Source organism: Trichoplax adhaerens, genomic scaffold (assembly GCF_000150275.1).
Source record: "Trichoplax adhaerens TRIADscaffold_3 genomic scaffold, whole genome shotgun sequence".
Taxonomy (NCBI): Eukaryota; Metazoa; Placozoa; class Uniplacotomia; order Trichoplacea; family Trichoplacidae; genus Trichoplax; species Trichoplax adhaerens.
In genome coordinates, this window is record NW_002060945.1 from 3,809,744 (window position 1) to 3,825,385 (window position 15,642).

At 33.7% G+C, this 15,642-nt stretch overlaps 3 protein-coding genes across 3 annotated transcripts; 2 read left to right on the plus strand and 1 right to left on the minus strand.

Annotated features, from left to right (window-relative positions):
* Nucleotides 1-726: 726 nt before the first annotated feature.
* TRIADDRAFT_54426 (uncharacterized protein) lies at nt 727-4,962 on the plus strand (the record flags this gene model as incomplete). The annotated part of the gene is made up of 14 exons (XM_002110397.1): nt 727-852; nt 1,939-2,017; nt 2,463-2,563; nt 2,670-2,750; nt 2,956-3,032; nt 3,174-3,261; nt 3,350-3,406; nt 3,485-3,670; nt 3,735-3,838; nt 3,934-4,135; nt 4,255-4,314; nt 4,404-4,524; nt 4,651-4,748; nt 4,894-4,962. 14 exons carry the CDS (start codon nt 727-729, stop codon nt 4,960-4,962), a joined length of 1,449 nt encoding a protein of 482 aa, XP_002110433.1.
* A 1,055-nt stretch (nt 4,963-6,017) lies between these two features.
* Nucleotides 6,018-10,595, minus strand: TRIADDRAFT_22620 (uncharacterized protein; the record flags this gene model as incomplete). Its single annotated transcript, XM_002110922.1, has 12 exons — nt 6,018-6,118; nt 6,344-6,515; nt 6,673-6,765; nt 6,860-6,906; nt 6,998-7,095; nt 7,235-7,375; nt 7,457-7,581; nt 7,651-7,710; nt 7,944-8,139; nt 8,461-8,564; nt 8,673-8,770; nt 10,553-10,595. 12 exons carry the CDS (start codon nt 10,593-10,595, stop codon nt 6,018-6,020), a joined length of 1,278 nt encoding a protein of 425 aa, XP_002110958.1.
* A 1,716-nt stretch (nt 10,596-12,311) lies between these two features.
* On the plus strand, nt 12,312-15,141 carry TRIADDRAFT_22932 (uncharacterized protein; the record flags this gene model as incomplete). Its single annotated transcript, XM_002110398.1, has 7 exons — nt 12,312-12,674; nt 12,767-13,076; nt 13,227-13,504; nt 13,606-13,772; nt 13,894-13,929; nt 14,155-14,251; nt 14,431-15,141. 7 exons carry the CDS (start codon nt 12,312-12,314, stop codon nt 15,139-15,141), a joined length of 1,962 nt encoding a protein of 653 aa, XP_002110434.1.
* Nucleotides 15,142-15,642: the final 501 nt, after the last annotated feature.

The following is a 15,642-nucleotide window of genomic DNA, read 5'->3' on the forward strand; positions in this document are numbered from 1 at the left end:
ACTCTGAAGATATGAAATAGAAATCGCATGCGTACAGTAATAGTGTAAAAAGATCTCACAAGGTTTATGATTGATTTGGGAAAGGGAATAGAATTTTTTGTTGCAAAAATGAATCCAATTTATTTACGATAGCCAATTAATTTAGGGTCAAATGCTTGAATGGAATTGGAAAACTAGCCTAGTGCTAACAGTAATCTTAATGAACATGATAGATATCATACCACACTTACTGGTCTAAACTACGGTAGTATAAATATTTTCAGAGAATTCTGTACAGTACAGTACAGTACAGTACAGTACAGTACAGTACAATGTACTATGCACTTATTACGTCGCCTAGTAAAGATCTCTGCGCAAACGCAGCTAGTGCAAAAATCTACAGTATGCAGCATGCGCTACAGTACAGTACGGTACTGTATACTGTAGGGTGTCTCGTAAAAAATTACCGACGATTGAAATCATATGAAAACACAATTTCAACACCAAATTAGACAAATTTGGTATCAGTCTATTACAAATAAGATGCTATATGTATATATATAATTTAAATTTATATAAAACGTGCTAAAGCTACTAATATTAGCACTTAAAGTCAAAAGTATTTATATAAATTCTGGCGTTTTTCTACAGTACGTACAGTACATTGTAATAAGGGTTACAGTACTAATACTGTAGAACAGCACCAGTACTGATAATGTGTAAAGACGAAAGGCTGTTGTGGACGAAATGGCGAAAGGATCCAAAGATAAATTGAAAAAAAAGAAGAAATTAGAGGAACGAGAAATTGTGAAGAAGCTTAAAAAGCAGGTTGATTGTAAATTGATTTATAATAGTCGAATTAAGTCATGTGAGGTATATTGTAACGATACAATGTGCATTGAATGTACGAACTGCGCCAGCTCCACTGCTAAGCAATCCTCAGCTTTGGCATTGAGTGCACACATAATGTAGTGGTTAGTAAATTAGTCAAAGAAATTTCCAGTTAATGCAATAGAATGCACTTCTCCAAATTGTTTTCACTCTTATAAAATGGACAGTCAACACATTTTCCGCTGCACTATACTTCTCTCTCAATTATTTTGATATATTGATACTGTACTACAGTCTACAGCATTTAAAAGCGTATGATTACCCACGTTATAAGCTGAGCTATTTATACTGAATGGAGTTGTTAGCTTACTGTAAATAAGAAAATTACTTTTGAATATACTGTATGTGTATTCCAGCCCTAGTTTATACGATATTTCTAATTACGGAACTAAAATAACGTTGTAGACTTTCTGACAGCCTGTTAACTAGCTATGGTATCATGCCTGCTTAGATAGACTGATAATTATAATTTATCACACACGCATTATATCGGTATTACAATATACTTTTGCATGCAGATACAAAGTTACGATTTATGCCCACTACGCTTATGCAGTACAACACAATTTAAGAGCAGGACTCTAAGCCAACCATCAAAATAAAAATGATGTAAACTGTCTTGTATTACAGCTATAAATAGGGTCAGTACGGTAGTGGACTGCTTACACCACTATTATGAACTCTATCGCACTCGACTTACAGTAGCTGGTAAAAAATTTGATTGCTTGTCCTATGATCTGTAAGTTGTAACGCTAGCTATGTAACATCATAAACCTTTAGAACTACTAGTTCTAGAGTTCCATAGTAACATGCAGGCTATTTATTTTATAGATATGATTATTATCTTTGTTTTTCTGAAGGCTGTTATATGCGCGTACATTATACCCGAACAATAAATTATGCTGCACAATCAATACAGAAATAAGCTAACGGCGATACATGTGCAAATATCTAGATATACATACCGATGTGTTACAAACCTCATTGTTTTATCAAAGTTTAGAAGCATTTATGTTCATTAATAACATAGATAACGTCCAATTAAAATAAAATATACGTCTTTTGTAGTTCGAATTTTATTTTAGCGATGCAAATCTGCAAAAAGACAAGTTCTTGCGCAAGATGATTGACGAAGACGAAAACGGATGTAAGTTAATACACTTGATTACTATATACAAATGCAGGAAACGAGTACTGTAGATAAGCCTGCTGTCTATCTTAAATCCAGTTTTAGGAAAACGCTGTATTAAAGGTTATAGTATAGTTAGGCACAATTTTTCAGTATAGGAGTAATTTTATAAACTAGTTGTTGCGCATGAAATTAAGAGGCAAACACCTTGTGGTGACCCAACGCACTGCTGAACCGTTACTTTACAGTCTACAAGTGTCAGAATCAATACGTTTTAATATCAAGCTATTTCAGATTTAGAAATATTATCGTTTTAATAATGTGAGATATTAATATAGAACACTGCACGTCTACAGCATAGCAAACTATTACAGTAACTTTATTTGATGACTGCTGTAGTATTACTAACCTGCTGAAAAGCGAGGCATATTATCTTAATATTATTCTATTGTATATCTTCAAGATGTCGACGTTGCTATATTTAAGAAATTCAACAAAGTTAAAGCCCTCACTGACAATTTTAGCTTAGTTATTAAAGCTATCAAGATGTTAGATGGATTAGAGGTAAAGTACGAACTGAACTGTCTGTAATCAGGCTGCTTTGCCCTAACATATCTAGATTGCATTGGATTATGTCAACGTTAGCAATTTAGCATAATTATCTTTATAGATGAGTGAGGATGGAGAAAGGATTAGGCGTCGCACTACGATACCAGCTGCAGAATGTATTGATGAAAGAACGATCTATGTGGTATTGGATTAACTTTAATTGCACTTTCATGTAGAAATGATGTCTAAGCTATTGTAATAGCTATAATTTTATTATTTAAATATCTCTTTATCTTTAAGTTACAATTCTTATAGTTTAGTTATGCTAACTTTTTTTGGAATATTACAGGATGCAACTATATTATAACGATACTAAACATGGTGTTAATTGTTTTTGTCTAATTTAGGAAGTTATCCCAAAGCGCGTAGATCACGAGTGGGTGAGGAAGCACTTTGATAAATTTGGAGAAATTCTATATGTAAGGTGAGTAGATCATAGTTCGCTTCTATCGTTTTAGATAATATTATTAGTTTAAGTGCCAATTTTTGTTATAACAAATACAATACAACTAAAAAGTACGATAATCGTCTGACCTTATTATTCTGGTATCAAATCAAACGAAAGTATCCCGAAATATAAAAGTACAGGAGACAATAAAGGTTTTGCCTTTGTTGAATACAAAGATCCTGAGAATGCACAGAAAGCCTGTAGAGTATGCCGACAATAGAAAATAATATTTTATTACCGAAAACGTTAAATCCTATCTTAACGCAAACAATAAAACTGCGTATTATCTATAGGCGTACATCGAAAATTCAACATTTAATGATTCAGAACTTGAAAATAATTCTGGACAGGTAGTCAAATGATATGCAATTCTTTGACATAGTTTATAGCCTAAAATTATCTTTTCTAACATTAACAATATACTTTAGGAGTCCGGAAATGTTGACCACCTAGTTAAGAAAAGAAAATTGAGCGATGAAGACGTTAAGAAAGCGATACAATCGATCGAAAAAAAGCCTAAAGTAGATAAAGGAGAAGAGAAAACCGTCTATAGTGAAGTAAAGTCTGATTACAATAATTCAGAGATGGATAAATCTAATCAAACGGTTGGAAAAGTAATAGGAATACTATCTAGTAAAGTAGTTTGGTTAGAATAACTAAGCGTCTTTGAATATCTAGAATCGTAAGGATAGTGATAAGAAAATTGATGAAACAAAAGATTCGAAGGCCGCTTCGCAACGAAAGCCTAACGCAACCAATCAGCCGTTTAAAGTAATCTCAAAGTGAGTTTGATCCAGAATTCGACTGTCTTTTGTTTTATTTCATCAGTATAATTTTATAAGTATTTCGTAAAAATTATCAACCTTTTCAATGATAGACTTAAATGGCTCGAATATAAAATGCAGTATAAGGAACAACAGAAGGAACGTATGAGAAATATTAAACAGGATTTCAATAGAGAATCAGATGTAGCAGAACAGCCAATAAATCGCAATAAATCCAATATAAGCTATCAACCGGGTGTAATTTTGTGTGTTAACAGCTCAAGCGACGATGGATTACAAAAGAAAGTTATTAAAGTACGTTTGAAAAGTTCATAACGTATACTTCGACTTCAATTTTTTGATTATAACCTAATTCTTGCTTTAGGCTAGTTATTACGATTTATTTAATCATATTATGAATGTATTTTATACAGTCAATGATACCAGATGCGGTGAAAGTTCAATATATCGATATCATTGATGGAAATTCTACTGTAAGTTTCACTAAATTCTTTGACGTAAACATTAAATGCGGTATCTCTACACGTTTACATAAATTTTAAATTATTTTTGTACTTATTAGGGTTATATTCGATTAGCGTCTGAGGATGATACTAGCAAATTATTAGAAAAATTCAAAGACACTAATTTAAGTGAATCTAACTCCGAAATTAATCTTAACATTAAGTGGCATAAACTAGAAGGTAAAATGTTCAAGTAGAAATTTATAGAGGAAATCTTGATGTTTTTGTAACGACTAATAAAAATGTATGTAGTAACACTACTACCTTAGCTTCATCATATAAAGATTTTTGTATTTGACTTTGAAGGAGTAGAAGAAGAAAAATATTGGGAAAAAATAATTGAAGATAAGAAGCACCGAACTCATAAACAATCTATCCGAAAGAACAAGAAGGGATCTGAAAAGGTAATGCAAAATTGCTTACAGTAGAATTGAAGTAAAATTTGCTTTTCATTCAGTATCGATGTTGACATGGACGTACTGGCATATTCATATTTATGCAGAGCTTCCATACGTGTACAACTAATTTCTTAATCAACCTTTAATCTAGATACTGGATAAAGCCGAAAAGAGAGTTTCAAAAACGTCATCATCGCATATCTTCTTTCCTGATAGCTAAATGGCTGAATAAATTTCCTTGGAAATATCGTAGTCCAAAATTAGTCATAAAGTTAAAATTTATGACACGCATTTGAACTTGTTTTATTACTGTATAACTTATTCTTTCAATTATTTAATTCTCTCATGAAGCTGTATCTTTTCTATTGCTCACTCAGATGATATGTAGATGTTTTATATTAATATATTAGGCTGTGTTTGGAGCTAACTATGGTTTAGGCTGCTGTACATCTTTAAAACATTGTCTAGCACTGTACATTTGTAGGTAAAGGCTGTTAATTAAAAGCAGTGTATCATGCTTGATTCGTTTTTATCCATGTTTCTTTTCATTTATTTATGATAACAGCGATATAACTTACGTATCGTCAATTGCATGATGGCTCTGATCTGGTAATTATGATCAAAATTTATATCAATTTCGTAAGGCTATAAATACATAAGGGAAAACTTTATTTTAAGGGAGTACGCAGCCTTCATCAACATTCAATTCAGTATTTAGTTCGAAAATAACGCTTTTTCTAAAACTTACAACAATCATTTGCTTACTCCAGACATTTTATCGTTACGGCTATTTAATCACATAAAATCACCTTTCATGGTCAAAAATCTGTTCTAATTCAAATCCAATTCAAGTTTTCTATAATTGAATAACTTGTATTGGATATTGAATATAGAATATAACTATTATGTCAAGTAACTATCTTCGATGTTACAATTCAGAAAAAGTACGTTTCAGAAGATAATTAAGTCGAATATTAGGTTAGGATGTCGCATGAAGAGATTGGTTATTACACTGCCTGATTAATTATCGTACCCGTTTGCTTTATATGAACCATAAGTAATATAAAAGTTATTAATGATAACTATAATTCAATAGCAAAAAAATATCGTATCGTATAGTAATTTACTTAATAAGTTTAAGTCCAATCCGAAATGACATATTTCTCGGGTGAGCTCCAAAAATTATGTCCTAAATTGCTCGATTCAATCTTTGATATTCATGTCAAAGTACCAGAGTTGGCATACTTAATTGATTTCCCAAATTCTCCAAGAAATCTATAAAATAATCGCATTTTGAAAGCTATTGGTAATTTCCTTGTGCGGTAAAACAATTGCATTCCGAATAACAAGCTCTGGCGAGATGTGCACATTGCGACCTAGCAAATTAACAGAGGAATAACCCTTACAAAAATGTCATTACATAAAATATTCATACTACGTACGTCAGTGTACATTCAATATGCTATACATAGCGCAATTACGACAAAGGATAGTATTTAAATTGTTACAGCCCTTAAATATGTAGGAGTACAGTGTTACAGTAGCTACAACTACTCATAGGTAACTACGCTGTGGATCGACTCAAGCAGTGTAATGTATACCTAATATAGTAATGGAAGGTGTTAAATGGCCATCTTCGTCAAACATTGAATCCGAATCTAATCGTGCAAATGGATCATTCGGATTGGGATCAGCAGGAGTTCCTTCGATTCTTGACCATTGTCCGATACTGCAATTCCATCCTATAATGGTATTCATGACGCAGCAGTGTTCCTAAGAACAAATAATAAAATAGTCATTAATGTGAAATAAAAGTATAACCATTTCGTATTCTAGCTAAGTGCGTAGTTTGATAGATGCTATAGTCAGTGGGAATAGTCATACAGTATCCTTTAAACATCATGTAATACTGTATATACGGGTATATTACCTTTAGTTCTGCTTTATCCAATAAGATAGATTCTCGTACCCGTACGCCTGGACCAATCGTAACTCCAGACCCGATCGATACATTCGGCCCAACCTTATTATTTTAAGTTAGTCAAATGTCAGTATTTTTAGCATTCATCTCATCTTGATATATACGTAATTAATATTACTGTCTATTAATGACGTACAACTGCTGAAGGATCAATGGATGCGGTTGGGTGAATGTATACATCGCCTGTATCAAAGAATGAAATTATCAGAAGCATATTCTAATTCAATAACACGATCGCTTTTCGTAAAGAATATGGTACAAAGTTATGTTCAACCTAATACTGTCGGCTTTTCTTCACCATTTTCGGCTAATATGTTTGAGTTATTAAGATGATATTCATGTAAGTAATGGCGATTAGCGTATATTGCATTTCTTTATTAGAAGGGTAGAAAAAGGATAGAATGTCAGATGCTAATAGACCTTGATTTTTCAAGCCTCGCATTTATCTCAAAAATTGGCATGCGTCCGTACAATAATTAAGCAGATTTCTAATTCAGCATTATGCACAAACCCGGACGTTTTGATTTGACTCCAAAAACCTTTGTTCTTGTGTACGAAAAATTTTCCGCTGCTAGCAAGCTGCGTCAGGATATGTCTTTCTAACTGAGTCGGCTCTTCTGATAATTCTCTATTATTGCATACAATAAATGGTCTATTTTAAGCAAGTTTTGTACCAAGCACACAATAAATAAATAAAATTCAAATTTTGCTCAAGAGTAATATCTATACGTACAAACTATGATGGCGATCCTTAATAATTTTAGATATGAGATCGATTATGGATGGTGAAAATAGATAAATCCCGCAATTTATAATATCGCTTATAAAGGTTTCCGGTTTCTCCACATAATGGAGTACCTACATTTGTAAAAGCAATTATTTCAATACAATGTCTTGTCGATTAGAGGAAGCCCAAAACTAACTCACTTCATGAGTATCTTCATTTTCTACAATACAGCCGTAGTTGGGAGCTTGCTTAGATGATGCCTATAAAGTTATTGTAAATTTAACGAAGGATCTACTGTAACGAAGCGATAAGCCTAAATCTTGCCAGATTAAACCGTTATTGATTCAAATTTGTCATTAAAGCTAGTTATTATATTGACTGATATGATTACAAAGTTGAATATATCCAATTTGTAGCCTGTATAGATGGATACATAAATAATGCAAGTACAATGCATACTTGAAAGTAAGATGGTTAATTTAAAAAAGAATACCTCGGTACCCAAGATCAAATGTCCATTGCTGTCGAGACAGTTATTTCGATAATTTTCAATCATTTCACTAAAGGGAAAATCACAGCACACATCCGCATTACAGACTAGTAAAGCCTGTGGATTGCAAAGCGTGATCTGATCCCTAAAGTGATAGATGCCTCCACCAGTTCCCATTGGACAAAATTCTTGTAAGTATCTTGTTGTTTCAATGATATTTTATAACGAAAAGAAAAATTATATTCCGAGTTAATATCGATTACGATACGGAATCGCTTTAAAAAAATAATGCTAAAATATGGCCAAGACTAAATAATTATGCATCTTGTCCAACCTAGGGCTAGAAAAAAGCTATGTACGGTATGTAGGCAATAAATGGGCACTAAATGCGAAGTTATAGTTTCGATTATACGTAAAAGTGAGCTTACTCTGCTTATAAAATTTACGATAAAATGGTGCAATAATAAGAATGATGGATATCACTTTAGTATAAGAGTTTACTTCGATTTAGTTGCGGTACCTAACGAATATGTCGTATTTTCGTTTCATATCTTCTATGAATCGCAATAAGTACTCATTTTGCTGATAGAATCCTATTAGTAGAACTTCTTTTATTTCCGGAATCTAGAGCATATAATTGACGTCAATTGAAAAACAAGAAGAAAATTCCAACGGTGTTACTTCAAACTGAAAAACTGATGACACCTCTCTTTATTGCTCGTAGCCTCGTACCTTTGCACATGCTGCCACATGGTGTTCAATCATTGGAATACCGGCAACCGGAAATAGCGGCTTTGGTAGTTCAAGGGATAACGGACGAAATCTAGTGCCTACCGATATTTCAAACGTTGATTTCAATATAGAAATAAGAATTCATTTGGATTTTAAATTGAATCTTGTTGATTCAATCTTAATATTTACATCATTGCTACTTATTCTTAATAATTCGAGCAAAGGATTGTTACTTTATAATTAATATATAAATATATTGATGCATAGCTATCAATATTACACAGTAAACATCCATGTTTTAATTCTCCATGCCGCAGAACAAATGGATGAATGATACTACTGTATCGGTATCAATTCTTCTGACGATATACAAATATTCAGTCGCTTGATTAATTACGATCATTTGATAAATAAACATCGGTTATTAATTAAAGTACGATATTAACAACTTATCATCATGTAATTTACTAACTTTTAATTTTAAATGACGATTGCAAAGTCTAACAGATTATTTGTATGTAGACTTTGTAGAATCAATAAATCCGTCTACAATCTGTATAGAGTTTATGGTTAATTGTACAATTATTATCGGCATACACAGACTAAGATAACTTGCACTCTACGACAGAAAATGATCGAAGCGTTATTACTTGACCTATCTTCTATCTATTGTGAAGCGGTAGCTAGAGTAATGCTATGGATTCAGTAGCTACTAAGTATTATTAGATCAGGAACATAACCTGAGTATTTTGAGTTCTTGGAATCCATACTGTAGATCACACCTTTAGTTGTTGGGGATCGAGTACAGTATTTGAAGATAACATGAAGTAGTCATCATCTACTCAGACTCTTGAACGTTTCATAAAACTGAATACAATACTACAGGAATGGTACAAGAGTTGATCGCATAGCTACTGCAGTATTCCATGCATCTGACTGACAGGATTGATATGAAGTCGTCATATACGAGTGTATAGTAGTGAAATGAAAGACGGATTTCAATGTTCGATGTACAAGTCGAATTCAGTAGCGTTTCAAAGGGTTGTGCGATTAATATCCAAAACTTCGGTAATACTTGAATACAGCAAGACAAGATAATAGGAATAGGTTAAAATAGTCAGTCCATAATACAGCTAGTATCCGCTACGGTATATCGACTCAATGTGTGTTGCCCATTCATTTGGAAGGTATAAACAGTAAGTTCTATTTTGTATAGGTTTAAAGCTGGTCATTTTGCGCCTATTAGAATAAGTCAATGTTATTTTGCTACCCTATAAAACCACTTGATTATAACAACCGTACTGTACCGTACTGTGGAGTATGATGATGATTCTTGAATGCGATTAATATCTAAAATTCTGATAATACTGTTGTGAGACAAGATTAAAGGAACAGATTTAGATTATCAATCCATTTGTATCCACTACATCAACATCATAGTGTTTGGCCAATTAATATTGAAGGTAAAAATACATCATGTTCTACTTTGTATAGGTTTAAAGTTCATGATTTTGTACTATTTGAATCAATCAATCAAGGTTTATCTTTGTACCGTACGAAGCAGTTGATTATTTTATCACTACCTTGATTAACTACGGTGGAAGTGAAGGATTGGTATGCAATTATTGTTTCGTTTTATACAAGTATAAAAAGTAAACGGATCAATTAACTACTATTGTACTTTCATCTATTCATTGGGTAGCTTAACAGGCCTACAGCCTTACACCCATCAGCAAGCTGTAGGCAGCGGTTGGATGGAAAATGACGCAAGCTTAAAAGGTCAACGTTGTATTGCTGAATTTATTAATACTAGTAAATGACCATTTATCCCAGTTTATTTCCCACTTATCATGATACCGACTACATTAGGGTAGTCTTACCTTTTTGAGGGCCACCAATAAGTATGATTGCTTTGATTAACATGGTTTCAAAGATCGCTCACCACAGTAGCTGTTAATGGCCACTTGCAAATAGTTGTCGGATTTTAAATGGACTCGGATAGTAATAAATGACGTCTGGTGATGACACACCCTTAGCCGTCTAGAGTACAGTACCTTACAATACTACGTACTGTAACTTACTGTACCAAGGACTGTACAGTATGCTAGGAATTACTGAGTACTGTACACTCTAGTCCCTGGCTATGTACTGTACAGTCTGTACTGTATGGAACTGTCGTATTGTGCACGTGGACATTCGACTACCACACCTTGTGTCACACTACAAGGCAAAAGGCAGAGGGGTGTCAGTCGTATGGCCCCAGCCGGACGGAACCGAACCGGCCCGCCAGGGATTCAGTCCGGTCCGGTCCGTGGGATTTTTGCTTAGTTTCTGTAATTTGATGAGTTGACTGGTCTAGTTGAAAGATGTTCAGCGTTGCTTTAAATTATAAAGAAATGTGTACATACCTTAAATTTGGCTCCAATTCCATGCAGATAGATCAATACAACCTTGAGTAATTGCCTCTTGATATTTGATTACTTTTTATTGCAGTATTGAAGAATTGTATTTCTTTCAATGTTCTAATACAAACTATCAGTCGCTGTTACATGTTCGGTCGCTCGAACCAATTTACAAGTCACGTCGTCATACTCGTCTATACTTTACAGTGTACAGTGTACAGTACGGTAGCAAAGTGTACTGTATGGCACAATACTGTACAGTATTTGGACCAGATGAGGCCGGAAATGTCTGTCCGTCCAAGAGTGATGGGTCCAGGTCTTCTTCCAGCAGCCAACTATTTCAGTTACTATTTCAATCTTCGCAGTGTCTGCTATGGACTACTAAAATACCAATGTTAATAATTTTAGTAATCCATGTCCATGCCATGACTGTACTGGATCATAAATGAGTGTACATAGCGACCCTTCTCTCTATTTGACTCCTATTTCAAAGTCGATTTGTAGTACATCAATGATCGCTACAGTGTCCTGAATGTCAGCATAACAATAGACAAGATTGTCCCTTGACATGTCCATACACGTCCGTACGATGTTCTGTATGCACAACATTTGCAGGGCTGGTTCGCGGAAATGTTCCAAAATATCCTACATGATTAGATGATTGCTTCGATCTATTCAAGTGGAGTCTAGACGATTCGTAGGAGCTATTTTAGACAACGTTCACACACTATCGTTGGAATAAACGTAGTAGGCAAAGAGTGAACAAGGCGTAGAGGACGGTATACGTCGACGGACTGGTGTACAATTGCACCTACATGCCTACGTCGATTTCAAATGATGCTGTCCAAAACTGCTAATATACATACTGTAAACAGTTCAGCAGCAATCATATTCTAACCGTAGTATCATCTTAATCAGAGACTGCATCTTAGAAGATATCGATATAGCTCAAGTTTTCTTAAGAATAGTATAAATGGGATGACGATGAAATGGATTGCAATATCACCTACGCCTAATTACTAATCAATCCATCATTATGGAAAATGAAATGATTGAGATAGAAAATTTCTCCGATCAATGCGATGAATTCAACGATTTCCATTCTCAAGATGATATTAGCGATGATGATTGGCAAGGAATATTAGATGATAATAATGATACAAGTAATACCAAATTATCCGATAATACCCAAGAGAGTGGTAATTCTGCCAAGCAACAACTTAGCGACAAAATTGCTATGGCTCGCATGGGACTAAACGATAGCAAAGCTGGCATGACTGGATTAGATAAACAAAAAATCAATCGGATCATCTTAGAAGCGACTAAAGGCTCGCGCTTTTATAATAATGAAATGAGAAAAGAGAAACAAGCAACGGAAAGAGTTACACGACTAAAAGCAAAATTAACCAAGATAACACAAGCGCAAAGATTAGCTGCACTAGATGAATTGAAACGTATGGAAAATCAGTTAGAAACTACCCGAGATTTATCTCGATTTATTGTCCATGTCGATATGGATGCATTTTACGCTGCTATTGAAATAAGGGATAATCCTAGTCTGGCCGATAAACCCATGGCAGTAGGTGGTACTGGAATGATGGTAAGATGAGTAAAATAGAACTCTAAATTTAAAAATTTCCACGTTTTATCCCTTGTATGCCATCTTCAATTCATTGACGGTATATTTTACAGCTTACCTCCAATTATATTGCACGTCGATATGGAGTTCGAGCCGCTATGCCTGGTTTCATCGGTAAAAGACTTTGCCCAGATTTAGTCTTTGTTAAACCTAATTCTGCCAAGTATGCACAAGCTAGTAAAGAAGTCAGAGCAATTTTAGCTGAATATGATCCGAATTTCGCATCAGTCAGCTTGGATGAAGCTTACATGGATTTAACGGAGTACTTGGAAGGTAGAAAATGTACTTTCCCTAGCAGCCATGTTGAATTTACCGTTCCTCAGCAGGATTTAACTGAGGATATGTTAAAGATTCTTAATGAAGGTTTATTAATTATATTATTGAGCGTTTAACGTTGCTAAAATTGTACTCTATCATCTTAGATGTCAAGATTTAAATTAATGCAGAAGGTATTTTATTTATTTATTTCAGGAAATCATCTTTTACCATTAGATAACAAGGAAAATGATCAAGTTGCCCCTCCAACTGTTGATGGCGTTGATAGTTATAATAATTGTTCGTCTAATTCATCAATTAGAAAAGTATCGTTTGGTCATACCATAGAAGATGTCATGAGAGAAATTCGATTTAAAATTAATCGAAAGACAAAACTTACAGCAAGTGCTGGTATAGGACCCAATAAAATGCTAGCTAAAATTTGCTCTGATTGGAAGAAACCTAATGGACAATTTAAAGTAGAATTTACTCGAGATAAAATAATAGAATTTATGCGACAACTTCCGACTAGAAAGGTACAGCATTGATTAAATTTAAAATCTTTCATCTACATGGGAGGATCAAGACCGTCACTAAATACTTCAACTCTTACTGTTATCTTTAATATTTCCTTAAGATTTCAGGTATCGGCAAAGTCAGTGAGAGATTACTAAATGAGATTGAAATTTCGAACTGCAAGGAACTCTATGATAAAAGAGATTTGATTTATTTGCTATTCTCCAATGTATCAACAAAGTTTTTCTTAGCTGTTGCAATGGGCATCGGATCCAATGAAGTTAGTAGGTAAACAGAAACTAATTCTTTTCGCATTAACTGGCTTCTGGAACGCTCGAAGGAATCCTTTCAAAGAAATTCAATCATACATCATACTAATGTTTTGCTTTTTCCTTTTTTGCATCTTAAGCAAAAATTATCAAAGAAAAAGTATTAGTTGTGAAAGGTATTAACAAATCTCTAATAATTAATGAATTAATTAGAATCACTGCGATCGAACATTTTTCGTAGCATTACGTGTATCGTTGTTTATGAATTATAGTAACTGACAGTCAGTGATGAATTATTATGTGATGCTAGTTTGCGTAATATACATGTTATAGACATATTGTAAAAGTCTATTACCCTACTCATTGCACAAACTATATTAAATATTCAATTGACACTATAGGACATTTGGAGAAATTAGTAGATTAGCAGACATGCTCGTTAAATGCCAGAAACTATGTGATAATCTGGCAAACCACATGAAGAAAGAGAACATTACGGTAATTGCTGGAATGAACTATGTGTACTTTAACTCAATGTAGAGTGCGATATAACATACACATGTATCGATTATAAAAAAACAAGGATATTAGCATTGGCCCCAAGTATAAAGTCACTTTCTTCATTACTCGCTTGCTAAATTTACCTATCCATAAATTTTACGTATACGATTTTTTAGGGTCGATGTTTAACTGTGAAACTAAAGACCGTTGCATTTGAGGTTAAACAACGCTCAGTATCGCTAAAACACCACACAAATTCTACAACTGAAATGTTTAACATTGCATCAGAAGTTATTCGGTCAGAACGTTTAGCTTGCCAACCCGAAAGACTTCGTTTACGATTGATGGGAATCAAAATGTCCACGCTAAAACGTCATGAATCGGATGAAAAATCTATACAAGATACGTTAACACGTTACTTTAACAAATACGATGAAAACTGCTCGCAATCGCAATCGACAATAAATGAAGCAAGTAAGAGTTTTATCAACATAGAACAGCATAAATTAGACGAAAAATCTAAGCTAGACAAAGTAACTTGTTACTTTAGTAAATACGACGAAAATAGCTCGCAATTGCAATCAACAATGAAGGAAGCAAGTAAGAATTGTGACAACATGGAAAAGGTTACTTGTCCTGTATGCGACCAATTCTATGTTTACAAATCTGATGAAACATCGTGGCTAGCGTTACTAAATTCTCACATAGATACTTGCCTTCAACAGCCTGAAACTATGAAACCATCTCAATCACATAACGACTCTGTAGGAAGTTCAAAAGGAAAAGGTGTTAAGCGACGTAAGCTACAACATAATCGTATGCAGCCTACTACTGGTAATAAAACACTTCATAATTTTTGGCAAGCAAAAGATAATACGCACCAATAAATTGTACTTTACTGTAATTTATTATCCTATTACTGTCAGTAACTTTGATTCTAGCATGCATTTATTATACCATCTTTTCAGAACATTGTAATATATTTCTAATTCATTACGGCTACTATTGATCTACACCTACAGGATTGTGCGATACTTGTTTAGGAGTCGAGAGCTATAAAATGGACATTTCGGCTTGTATTTAATTATGATTGTTAGTTTCTTATTTGTTGGGCATGTTATCATACCCCGTGAATATTTGCCATTCATTTAAGTCAATTAGTTTGAATCAGCTACCAACAGCAAGAAGTTCAATTCTTACGATACCACTATGGTGGTTTATTATATGCATATGCTCGTGTACATAATGTAAATAGTTATGACTTCAATACATAATCGATTCTATTTGCTCAATACTTGAAATTTTCTCTGTATAGCAGACTGAGAAAATATCATAAATTTAATGGTTTCTAATATCATAAAGTTGTGTAGCTAATGGAGATTACTGTA